This window comes from Branchiostoma belcheri, unplaced genomic scaffold, assembly GCF_001625305.1.
Source record: "Branchiostoma belcheri isolate BF01 breed outbred unplaced genomic scaffold, Haploidv18h27 scaffold201, whole genome shotgun sequence".
Lineage (NCBI taxonomy): Eukaryota > Metazoa > Chordata > Leptocardii > Amphioxiformes > Branchiostomatidae > Branchiostoma > Branchiostoma belcheri.
The window spans coordinates 251,713-264,295 of NW_017803503.1; the positions used below are offsets into that span (position 1 = coordinate 251,713).

Below are 12,583 nucleotides of genomic sequence, written 5' to 3' on the forward strand. Positions count from 1 at the left end.
GATCGAGGCTCAGTGATCAAGGGCCACAGAAAAAAAGACGTCTACGTTTTTGCACTGGGACTGAATGTTTTGATCGCGTAGTTTTAACTTAAGAAAACATTTAGTGGATTTTTTGACCGCCACACCAAACTTCAGGATGCCTCTTTTCAGTAGTTCGTCGCCTTTCGACCCTGATGTCGGTAAGTTTTGGTCGTCAGACGATTTTTAGTCTGAGACAAAACCATAAATTTGGTACTTGGGGAGGGGGGCTCTTTTACAAATCGCGTCATCATAGCATCCATTGCTTAGTAAAATTATAGCAAACGGTAGAAGTTAAACATATGCGACGTAATGTACGACAGAAGAACACTCTTTTAGTGTATGACTGTGCTAGTAAAGTATGGTTCAAATATTTCAGTATAAGGTAAAAATTATTATATAGGCTTACCAGGCTTCTATAAAAATCTGCCTTCTTGCCACAGTCATGTAAGAGGGCCGGCATGCCCTTTTTCGTAAGGCGTAATCAGGCCATGTTAGTCTTCGTAATTCATAGGCAGCCTCCGCAAAAATCAACGTACATGTAATTCGTAATAGGACATTAGCCGCAAATCGTAAAGTCATAATCAGCTCTGAGACTCAAACGCAGTTCGTAATCGGCGATTTTGCATCATTCGTAATCACTACCCCCCCATGCAGGCCCTCTTGTAAGCCTGCTGTACACGTAATTGTTCGAAATGTAACTCTGGCTAAGGTTAACTAAACTAGCGTGCACACTATATTTATAATAACTCTAAATCTTCCAGAACATGTAAAATGCAACTGGAACTGGAATAAACTGGAACTGAACTTGACCCTTGACCCTAAACCTGGTTACATCAGGAATGATGAACAGACAGATATAATATATTTACTGAATTTTGTAATTTTTCATCCACATATTTTCAGTTTCTATAGTTTTACTAGTACAATGTGGCACAGTTTTGAAAAAGCTACATAGTGAATGACAACTATATGACACTACGATTACTGTTTGTTTTGCATAACTGGTAAACCACCTTGTTAGGTGTAACACATCAGCTTTGTACATGTAAGTATAAGCTGCGTAAGACCGGACTGTAAGGTTTGAACCACTCACATCGGGAAGGTCCCGTACTCTTTTTGATAAGTGTGGTGGGTTCTTTAACGTGCGTGGGTTGTGGCTCTCCCAAACACGGGACCTCCATTTAATGTCCTATCCTTGGGACGTCCCTAACCGAAGCTCATTTCCACCTGAGTGAAGTGAGAAAAATCGTGTTAAGTGCCTTTCCCTAAGGGCACAAGATCGGTGACACGGTACCGTAGGACTCAAACCCACGACCTCTTGGTCCTGAGCCAAACACGCTACTATTTATGCCACATGACCCCACAGTACTACGGAATAATTTGTTTCAACCACAAATTAAAAAAAAAAACACATAGAGAAAGGTGACAGATTGTCACTGAAATATTAGCTGAATGAAGCACTCTGTTGCAAAAAAAAAGTCTTTGTCAAGTGACTTACCACTAATGAAACTATCCATGCATTTTTGCTGACTGTTTTTCATTTTTCCCCCCACAGAAAAGGTGACGAGTGAGATGAACACCACAGAAGACTGGGGGTTAATAATGGACATCTGTGACAGAGTCGGACAGACTCCCACTGGGTAAGAACAACCTGTATATAGTCTACATTTTCTAACTTGTATATGGTTATACCTGGCCTGAGTACATAGGCAGGCAGGCATACTTATGAAGGAATGAATGTCTTTATTTCAGGTATTTCACCCATAGAAAACAATGGTACAAACATAGAAACACAAACTATACATACAACATCTTATACATTTAAAAAAAAAAAGAATTTCAGTACTGACAATCTGACCTCAGAAGACTTAGTTTGCAAGTTAGACCATCAGTGACTGTGTTACACATCAAAGCATATTGTTGCTTGTCTTGGACGTTTAATCCTTTGTTGCATGATGCTTCACCTCAGTTGAGGATGACAAAAGAAGACGTGAAGAATCCTAAATTTTTTGCAGAATGCAGACTGCACATGGAATAAATAAGAGACAGTGGTCACATCTCTATATAAAACTCTATACTGCGTACAGAACAGATTTGTTGACCTCCTAATCATCACATGCCCATTACTAACCATAAACTGCTAATAAACTTATAACCCTACAGTATGGCTGATATGTTCATGTAACAGTATATGTGTATCTTCTTGTCCTTTTTTTCAGCCCTAAAGACTGTCTGAGGTCCATCATCAAGAGAATCAACCACAGGGTACCTCATGTGGCCATGCAAGCTCTCACGGTGGGTACAGGATGCAGGCATTTTATCTGTCACTTTGGGGACATTATAATACTATACCTGTACATGCACTATGCATTTTCTCTTTTGAAAATGAAAGAATAGCTGCTGTTGAGACATTGAGGAGGAGAGCCAGAAAAGCTTGGTAACAAAAAGAACTGAGTTGGCTGACTACAATGTAGACTTGTCATACAGTGAGTATGCACAAAAGTTAGGGAGCAGCTTCTACATATATATATAAATATATAAATGGTTTTTATTGTCCAAACGGTACCCGTGCAGTCACAGCCTTTATACGGCTGAATTGATGCAGGGTATCACATAATCAATACAAATCACAAGAATTACAACAATCAAATAATACACATGATGCACATATTTGTTCCACAATAATTTTTTGTGGAACTGTCGCAAGGGTCTGTGCGGCTGCCATTCGGCGCCACAAGGTGACCTCAATACGGCTTTCCCCAACCGAAGTTAGGCACCCATTCACACCTGGGTGGAGTGAGGAAAGTCGTGTAAAGTGCCTTTCCCAAGGGCACAACGTCGGGGCGCATGTTCAGACATGTACCGGGTACGACTCGGAATCAAACCCGGGTCTCCCCGGTTCATAGTCGATTGCTCTAACCACTACACCACCCAACGCCACATGCTTAGGACTTGAAACTTATGACTTAGAATATGAAATTAATAGTGATTTAGTTCAGTTCTTTACACATTATTCTGTACACTGGATCTTATTGAAAGTCTATTCTTTCATCCCTACTATAACTGAAAACCGAGGAGAAGTTGAATTTATCTAATGATAGTTAGATTTGTTTTGTATCTATCCACTGTATTTGTTCATCTTGTTTTGTGACCTGTACTTAGCCCAGTGTGGCAAAAATGTGCAATAAAGGTCTTTATTCATTTTATAATATAAAGCAATATGTTTATTCGTTCCCTGCAGCTTCTTGGAGCCTGTGCGAACAACTGTGGGAAGATTTTTCACCTGGAAGTTTGTTCACGAGACTTCTGTACTGAGGTCCGCGCTATTCTCAGTAAGGTGAGACAACAACAGATTCTTCTCCAGTTTTTTTGGAGACCATACTAGTACCTAGATGTTGGAAGACAAGCCCATGTCATAACAAAGGTTTAAGAAGGCATGAAAGACAAAGTAGTTGCAAATAGTGCTGCATACCAGTTCACTGGACTTGAATCCGGACTTGTAAGAATGTTTATGTTCAAGTCCAAAAAAAACCTAAAAGTCAAGAACTGAGTCTGGACTTATATACCATAAAAGACCATTTCACGTATTACAATTTTTCTTTCCAAACCACTTAAAACCTTCCGTAGATTGCAAAAACTTTGCTGCAAAATGAAGAAAAGATACATTGGGCATCGTCAAGTGTTGGCCTCCATGTTATGTGGCCAAAGTTTCACCCAGACAATATTGAAAGGTTGCCAACATGCAATTTTGTATATGACATGGGTTTAGGTCCAGACTTACGAGTCCGGAACTGAACCTAAACCTCTGGACTTGAATCCGGACCTGAACCTAAATGTGGGTTTAGGTATGCAGCACTAGTACCCAGATATCAGAAGATAAGCCCATGTCATAACAAAGGTTTAAGAAAACATGAAAGACAAACAAAGCAGTTGTAAGCTATGAAAAGAAGATATATCGGTGAAGGTTAGACATCTAGGTAATACGATATGCTAAAAAGCAGTTACTCAAGCAACTGGATATGATTTTGAAAATGTCAGAATCTGGATATGATTTTGAAAAGAAGATAGCTTTGAAAATACAAAGCATGATAATCATATGTAGTGAAATAGTCCTACATGCATCTTATAAGCTGGGTTGACACAGACATGGAGTAAAATAAAGTAAAAGAAAAGTAAAATCTATGGTTTTATAATATTCTCATTACCCAACTTTCAAGCATTCTGTGAACCAAACTGGTATTAGATTAGAAACATTCACTAGCTTTGCATGTATCAAAATTCTATATGTATTTTAATCAAAATAGATTCTATTTAAGAAGCATCATAATGTTAGCAGTACTGACAGTGTAGTCTGGCTCGCAGGCCCATCCGAAGGTGTGTGACCGGCTGAAGGATCTGGTCCAACAGTGGGCAGCAGACTTTGCTGACGACCCACAGCTGAGCCTGATCCCCAGTCTATACAGCAGCCTCAAGTCAGAAGGGCACTCTTTTCCTGACCCCAGCAGCAAGGTATGCTTTCTCTTGTTTTTTTTTTGTTTACCTTCACAGAAGGAAACATATTATTTTTGCTCTGTTTCTTCTTCCTCTTCTTCTCCAAACAAATAAGGTCAATGACCTGAACCAGACATCTGTCACCATGGTAACTAGTGTTGGGTTACATAATGTTGCAATTTTATAGCAGGAGGGATTTAGACTCCTGTCTGACCACATATTATATGAATGTGTTTGAGTAAGAATTAACTGAGCAAACCATACATGAAGGTAAACATTATGCATTTGCTTTGCAAATGTTACCTTTCTAGTTTCTTTAATATCTTTGTATATCTTTGTATGATAATGACAATTCTTCTATCTTGTATATTTTATATCCTGTTGTAGAACTTATATCTTTATTTGATGATGAAACATATTTAAGAATGATAAATCACTTGGCAATCCTAAACAAATATTACAATTTGTAGTTTCAGAAAAGGAAATTAGGTGAAAACTTTTTAATACAAAGAGTCAATCCACCAAAGTTTTGATCCATGGTGAATTTGGGACAGCTGTATATAAAAATAACTGTGTCAGAAAATATGATGATTTTGAAGTAATTGATGAACTTCAATTAACAAACAATTTTTGGTGTTGTCTGCCCCCCTCCCCCAGTCTGCCAGTACCCAGCCCAAAGCCTTCAGTGCTGATCCTAACGTGGTCAACAGTCAACAAGAGGAGGACGATCTGCTGAAAGGTAAAACAACTTGTACTCTATTGTCCTCTTTTTGTTACCTCCATGAAAAATGGAGGTATTGTTTTTGGCGTGTCTGTGTGTGTGTGTGTGTATGTGTGTGTGTGTGTTTGTTTTTGTGTTTCATATATTTGTAGTCAGCATAACTTCAGAACACCTTTATGGATTGTGATGATATTTGGTATGCTGGTACATTGTAGGTCTTAGGAAGACAAAGGTCAAGGTCAAATATGGGCCTCCTGGTGGATGACCTTGGTACTGCAGCAAAACTTCCGTTTTTTTGTATCTTTTGTCCTGGACATGCTATGGTCATGCTTATTTGGTGACAGATAGCTTTTCCTGTCAGGAATAAGTGGTGTGGGTTTGGTCCCCCTAGCAGCTTGTTCTGGAACTGCTGGAGACTTTCTGACGAAATTTCTAAAGTCCTAGTTTCCATGCCATACTAGTCCCATTTGTGATAACAATGAAAAAACACAGTAAGTTTAAGTGATTGACCGACAGGACTTTTGCATAGTATATCGTGGCCATGTACACAGGATAGAAAAGATTGTGAACATAAAGCATTGACATCAGAAACAAAATTTGAATAAAGATCAGTTGATATAAGGCTCAATAGATATGTGTGATTGATATTATGTAGACAGTAAAGTTCAACTTTAGCAGTTTAGCATGAAAGTTCATCTGTGTTGGTACAAGTCATTCCGTGAACAAGGTTGATGGAGTCAACCGAAAATTTGGGTAAGTCCCAGTTCTGTAATCTAAGTGTTGGAAGTTAAAGCTTAGTCTTTATTTCATAACATAGCAGTTTAATGTATTTTGAAGGAAAAGCTACCTAAACTTTGTATCAGTGAACACAGCATTCTTTTCTATTTCCTTCCAGCTATTGGGCTTAAAGCTTGCCCAGACTGATGAAGCAAACATTGAGCAGTTCTTATGATAAAATAAAATAAAAATTACTGAGTGTATGTCTTCCCTCAAACTCTTCAATAGCAGCTATGCCAAAGAGTGTAGTTTAAATTTAATACAAGAGAAGTTTTCTTAATTCTGCATCAATCTAAGGCAAAACTTTCCTTTCTTTTCCTTCCAGCAATTGAACTGTCCTTAAAGGAGGCCCAGTCCAGCCCCTCCTCCGGTAGTCTGTATCCTTCTGTCCGAGCGCCGGTTTCCGAGTCTCCCAGTCACAAGTCCGACACGAGGAAGGTCCGCGCCATCTACGACTTCGAGGCCGCTGAGGACAACGAACTGACCTTCAAGGCGGGAGAAATCATTAGTGTCCTTGATGATAGGTTAGTTAGTTATCAACTTATTGATTTGTCAATAACTTATTACTTAACTTGGATAAGTTATCAAGTTACTGGTTTATCAATAGATTACAACTACCAAAAGGCTAGGGAAATCATTAAATAAATGTCCTTGATGATAGGTTAGTTATTAACTTGTTGATTTGTCAATAACTTAGATAACTTATCAAGTTACTGGTTTATCAATAGCTTACAACTTGAGTGATAAACTTGATGATCTACTTGTAACTTGAGTTGAGTCATCATCTCAATTACTAGTAAGTTAATGGTTTATCAATGACTATAACTGAGCTTAACTTAGTTAACTTATGGTTTATCAGTAAGTTACTTAATCTTAACATGGTTACTGTTTAGAATCAAATTGTGGCTTTGTGTGTGACTTAATACATGTGGCAATCTGCTATTTTTACATTTTTTGTGATTTGTAAAATGCAAGAAGGTTTTGCTTTGAGTTTGAGCATCAAAAGTCATTAGCTCCACATTTTAGAAGAACCAAACTTTTGTAAATATGTGTATCTTGTTTTTTTCTAGTGACCCAAACTGGTGGAAGGGTGAGACGTACCGTGGAGTTGGACTGTTCCCGGCTAATTTTGTGACAGCTGACCTGAATGCTGACCCTGAACCTGGTAAACTATGACTCATTTCTTCATGTTGTTCATGTGCTGCTTTTGTTTGTTTGTTTGTACGCACACGTGCGCTACATGTGCATAAACTAGTGGTGTGACTTTGTATATTCTATGGTAGATGTCTCATACTTTGTCGTATTGGTGTAGAATTGTTTTGTCAAAGGACTTAAAGGACAAATACACTAATTTCAGTTTTGGTGCCTTTTAACCCACAAATCCTGTTTGGAAAAGGTGATCCATTGGTTTCTACCAGTCCCACACACATAGGGGTGAAATTTGACCCAAATGCAAATTGTTCACGCGTTTGATGCCTGCCTATTCCACCAGGAGGATGTGGTGATGTCGTGTGTCCACTTAATATAATTAACAGGCTATGAAATCACTACTCTGTTAACATTAGTACATAAAAGAACATCTCCACGAAAAGAAAAGTATAAAGAGAAACCAGAGGACGAATAATCACCTGAGAGAGAATTCAGTAAGCTGTTGTCAGCATGTCAGTCCATCTACAATCACGACATTCGTTATACATGTATCTTATCCGAAAGACATACATGTACTATAGACTAAATTATATTTAGTGGACAGCCTACGTCACCGCAGCCTCCTGGTGGAATAGGCATCAGATGTGAACATGGATTTGGGTCAAATATCACCCCAATGTGTGCGGGACTGGTATAACCTAATGAATCACCTTTTGCAAACAGGATTTTGGGTTGAAAGGCTGAAATTACTTTAGTTGTCCTTTAAGGTTCCTGAAGGTCGTTTGTGAAGGTCATTGTGTAACTGTTGTGTCTTTGACAACCTTAGATCAGCCTGGTGCTCAGCAGGCTTCCAACAAAGGTTGGTTTACCCCAGTGAACATGTCAGCAAAACGTACTGCGCCTGCGCAAACCCGCATTTTTTACGGTCTTCGTTGGATTTTTGGTCAACATTGCATCAGAACTTTGCCTGTTGCAGAAAATATATTGTCCAACATAACATTTTGGAAACGGAATGTAACGTTATATATTTAAGCAAATACGACCTTATACAAGATGTTCTGACAAAGTGCTATGTACAATACATTACGGGTTTCGCGCAGGTGCAGTATGTTCTGTCGACGTGCTCCCCAGGGATCATCCAAAATCACATCTGTGTCATCTTAACAAAATTCTGTTGTTTGTAGTAATAATTTGTATTATGAATATGAAAGATTTAAACAAAAGTCTCCAGGATAACAATTTTGACTCAGAACTCAAACGAATGCCTCAAATTCTTTCCCTAGTGACATTTAAAACCTGTTTGAAGGAAGGAAAATGTAATTTTGTTAAGTTTGAAACTTTGGTGGTTATGGATGGTCCATGAATCTGGAATTTTGCAGTGCAACATTTTTTTCTTTCTTTCCAAACCGCGCCTTTTCCAAACTTTGCTCGTGCAAATTATTTTGACCAGTTTTTCTTCTGTTGAAAACTAACTTACATTACATAGCCCCACCCCCAAAAAATTATTTCTAATCTGTATCTAAATTGGTTGAATTTCACAATTTATTCTCAGTATTCAGTTATTTACTATGTCTATCTTTCCCCCCAGTGTCGGTGAAAGCTGGAAAGACGGTACAGTTTAATGAAGAAGTGACTGTCAACACTGTGGAGCCAGAACCTGAACCGGTGGAAATTGACGAGGTAGGTTTGAATTAGACGTGGCAGACTCTTACATCTGACGATGATAATATGACATGTTTCTTGTAGAAATAAATTAATGTTGAAAATATCACCTTAAGGGTATAAATTATTTTTTCTCAGGTTGCCCAATGGAAACCTAGTTTTGCTAGTTTGCCCATCAATATTTTAGGTTGCTGTCAACACCAGCTGTTTAGATTAGAAGGCAAGCCATAAGCCAGGCGACCTGGCCAAGACAGGCCACAGTTTATTTCAGAAGCCAGGCCACTGTGAATTTAAAAAGTTGTTTGTAATTGTATGCCAAAAATGAACTTGTGAGGCGGTCTGCCTGGCATGTGCAATAAGTCTCGCACAGAATATATGACTTGGGAAACAACATGTAGTTCAGTCAAAATGTTTGATTCTTTGTTTCTCATAACCACTGCCAGTCCAGTGAGCCACCTTCAGGCAAAATTATATCACACCTCAGTTTTTTACTGGAGGTAGATATACAGGGCCACAGTGTAAGGTTTGAACTACTCACACTGGGATGGACCTTTACTCTTTTACTTCTACTTTTATATAAATTATTTCTTTTGTCTCAAACTCTTCAGGAAAAGATGAACGAGACGTTAGCCATGCTTCAGAACGCCAACCCTACTGGGGATGACGCAACAGACCCTCCACATCTCCGCGCTTTTGAAGGTAACAAGAAAACTAATGAAACAAAATGGCACTGTAAAATGAACTACTGATTCAGAATTAGATATGAATGCACTGCAATGCATAAATGTTTTGCTGCTGTCGGGCGATCCGACGCGCGGTCGGGCCAATACCTCGGGCGATACGGAATACCCCGTGTTGTATTCTATGTGTATGAGCATAAAAATACATGACATTGTAACTTTGTTAATCTTGTCAACAGATGCTTGTCAACAAATGGGACCTTTGATTGACCAGGAACTTGAAAAGATTGACAGGTACGTGTAATGACTGACAGGTAAAGCCCTGGTCACAACCCGCCGTACGTGCTTTTTGTCTGTACGTTTTTTTGGGAGGCTACGTCTGCTACGTTTTTTCTGAGAACGTGGCGTTGACGCACGTCACTCGCACGGTTGTGCAAGGTGTAAGAGTGTGGTCTGCATGCCAGGTCTGGCCGTGAGCGGTTGCGTGCATCGTACGTTGCGCAAGTGGTGAGTTGTACGTGCTTACAACGTACGATCTCTGTGCGATTGCAACTTAACCGTAAGGAGGCCGTACTCACACGTGCTTCTTTCGTACGGTATGTACGGTGCACGCGCGTCGCTCGTACTCGCACGCACGGGTGGTGAATCTGCAGACCGTACGCAGAAAAAGGTTTACATGCACTTAAAGTTCTACGGCGTGTGACTGCGTGCTCCCAAATCCATAAGATTCCGTACGGAGGCGGTACTCACCACGCACGGATGCCCTACGTTTGCCCACGTTTTTGCACGTAGATAGCACGCAGAAACACGTACGGCGGGTTGTGACCAGGCCTTAAGGGATGGTGTTATAGGAATTATTGGCAGGTGGGTACATGTATCTTTTGCTATGTCCACAAGTCATGTATTGACTGTTCAAACTGATTTCAAATTTTTTCTTTGTGTGTGTGTGTGTGTGTGGCTAACTGCACAGTCTTGATTAAGTTTCGCAAACACTTTTAGTAATCCCCCTTTTTCCCTGTAGGAAACACATTGAGCTGACATCGTTAAACCAGCGTCTGATGGAGGCCTTGTCCATGTATCACAAACTGATGAAGGAAATGCCGCAGTTTGCTCACAACCCCCCTCCAGGCCCCCCTCCTGGTGCCGCCTACCCCCCTCAGTTCCCCCAGTACAACACCATGCCCCCACAGGTGAGAACATCATGCGTCATCATCATGTTTACGGAAGGAAAACATATTGTTTTTTCTCTGTTTCCTCTTCTTCTTCTCCAAACCAGTAACTTAAGGTCAATAACCTGAACCAGACATCTGTCACCATGGTAACTAGTGTTGGGTTACATCTTTTTTTTTTTAAACCGATTTTAACGTCATTTTTCCCCAACCGGGGGTTAGACGTGCTTGCACCAAGTACAGGTCTTTTTTTGAAGCAAGATTTTTATGGCTGGATGCTCTTCCTAACGCCAACCCAAACCCTAGTAGGGCCCAGGATCCCTCTAACTGAAGGGGGAAATGCGTGTTAAGTGCCTTTCCCAAGGGCACAACGCCTGGGTGCATGTCCGGACATGTCTGGGTCCAACCCTGGGGATTGAACCTGGGTCTTCTTGCTTGACAGTCGGATGCTCTATCCACTACACCACACGGACGCCACTCATGTTGCAATTTTATAGCAGGAGGGATTTAGACTCCTATCTGATCATATATATATTCATATATGAATGTGTTTAGAGTATTATACTGTAAAATCAATTTTTTATTTCCTCTCAGGGTTATGCAGGTGGACCAGCTGGTGCGTATCCAGTCCAGGGTCCACCCCAGTCCATGTCAGGTACAGCCACCCTGCCCCCCTCCCACCCCGCACAGGCCCAGGCCTCCCTCCCCACCACTCTGTCTGCTGCAGGACCCCCTGTGTCATCACAACACATGCAGGGATATCCCAACAGGTGACAAAATTTTATATTTCACTCCATACCATATAAGGTACGAATGAAATACATTTTGTATATTGTTTTTCCCATGCTTAGCATGATGAGGTGGAATATGTTGCATTTGCTCCCATGCAAATGTCAGCCTTTCTAGTTTTGAAACCTTTTTTCTTAGTGCAACCTGGCCACTTCTAGGCACTGAACTTAAGGTTTGGTTACCGAAAGAGCATCTTTTCAACCGAAGTCATAAACATTCAATGTTTGAGACAAGCTTGACTAATTTGGAGGTATGCAAAAAAAAAGAATTCTAGCACTAGTATATACAATTATTTTTATTAATTGTAGTATGTGTAGTTGCTAACTTGTTGTCCACCATTTTCTCCCCAGCACCATGGCAGCCCCCGTTACCATGGCACAGACCACCATGCAGGGCATCATGCCTCCAGGGGGGGTGGGCAACCAGCCTGGAATGGCCGCCTACCCGCAACAACCAATAGGAACAACTGCCTCCCAGCCTTTGTTATAGACCCACTGAGGACTTATGCACTACTGTAAATCATGATATATATTCCTGGTGGTTTTATCTTTGCTAAAGAAAACATATTGTCTTGCATTGCATTACTACCACACTGTTTTGACTGCTAACATAAAATTCTGCCTTCTTTCCCCTCCTATTTCAAAATCAAATCCATGCAAACCTAAGTTTTGCCAAAAAGCAGTTACTCAAGCAACTGGATATGATTTTGGAAACGTTTATATTTCACTGCATACCATATTAGGTACGAATGAAATACATTGTTTTTTTTTAATGTTTGGAATGGAGAGGGAGATGGAGTGAAATATGTTGCATTTGCTCCCATGCAAATGTCATGACGTTTCCAAAATCATATCCAGCTGCTTGAGTAACTGCCTTTTGGCGCATCGTATTACCTGGATGTCTAACCTTCATCGACAAACCTAAGTTTATTTACAGTTACTCCCCAAAGTTTGGTTGTAAAATTGACCTCAAAAAAACTGCCTAAAACTGTAAAAGGATTGAGTACTAAGTGTGTTAGAATATAACTAACATAATCATATAACTAACAGCATAGAATATGTCCAGCTGTAACATAAAATGGATCAGTTCTAAATTGTGCAAACTAAACAGGGACAAATGTACTA

General features: G+C 40.0%; 1 protein-coding gene across 2 annotated transcripts; it reads left to right on the forward strand.

The window, feature by feature from the left end:
- Positions 1-17: 17 nt before the first annotated feature.
- LOC109469401 (signal transducing adapter molecule 1-like) lies at positions 18-12,015 on the forward strand. 2 transcript variants are annotated; one of them, XM_019767906.1, is made up of 15 exons: positions 18-179; positions 1,577-1,661; positions 2,241-2,316; positions 3,263-3,358; positions 4,384-4,530; positions 5,170-5,251; positions 6,336-6,534; positions 7,081-7,175; positions 7,986-8,018; positions 8,748-8,839; positions 9,430-9,520; positions 9,741-9,795; positions 10,523-10,691; positions 11,265-11,440; positions 11,810-12,015. In XM_019767906.1, the coding sequence occupies exons 1-15, from the start codon at positions 137-139 to the stop codon at positions 11,946-11,948; spliced, it is 1,578 nt and encodes a 525-aa protein (XP_019623465.1). In that variant the 5' UTR covers positions 18-136; the 3' UTR covers positions 11,949-12,015. The 2 variants fall into 2 exon arrangements, with proteins under 2 accessions (XP_019623465.1, XP_019623466.1); XM_019767907.1 differs by lacking the exon at positions 7,986-8,018 and having other exon boundaries at positions 30-179.
- Positions 12,016-12,583: the final 568 nt, after the last annotated feature.

Coding starts and splice junctions, on each gene's coding strand:
- LOC109469401 (XM_019767906.1), top strand. CDS start 137: ATGCCTCTTTTCAGTAGTTCGTCGCCTTTCGACCCTGATGTCG. Junction 180..1,576: donor GCCTTTCGACCCTGATGTCG/GTAAGTTTTGGT, acceptor TTCCCCCCACAG/AAAAGGTGACGAGTGAGATG. Junction 8,840..9,429: donor AACCGGTGGAAATTGACGAG/GTAGGTTTGAAT, acceptor CAAACTCTTCAG/GAAAAGATGAACGAGACGTT.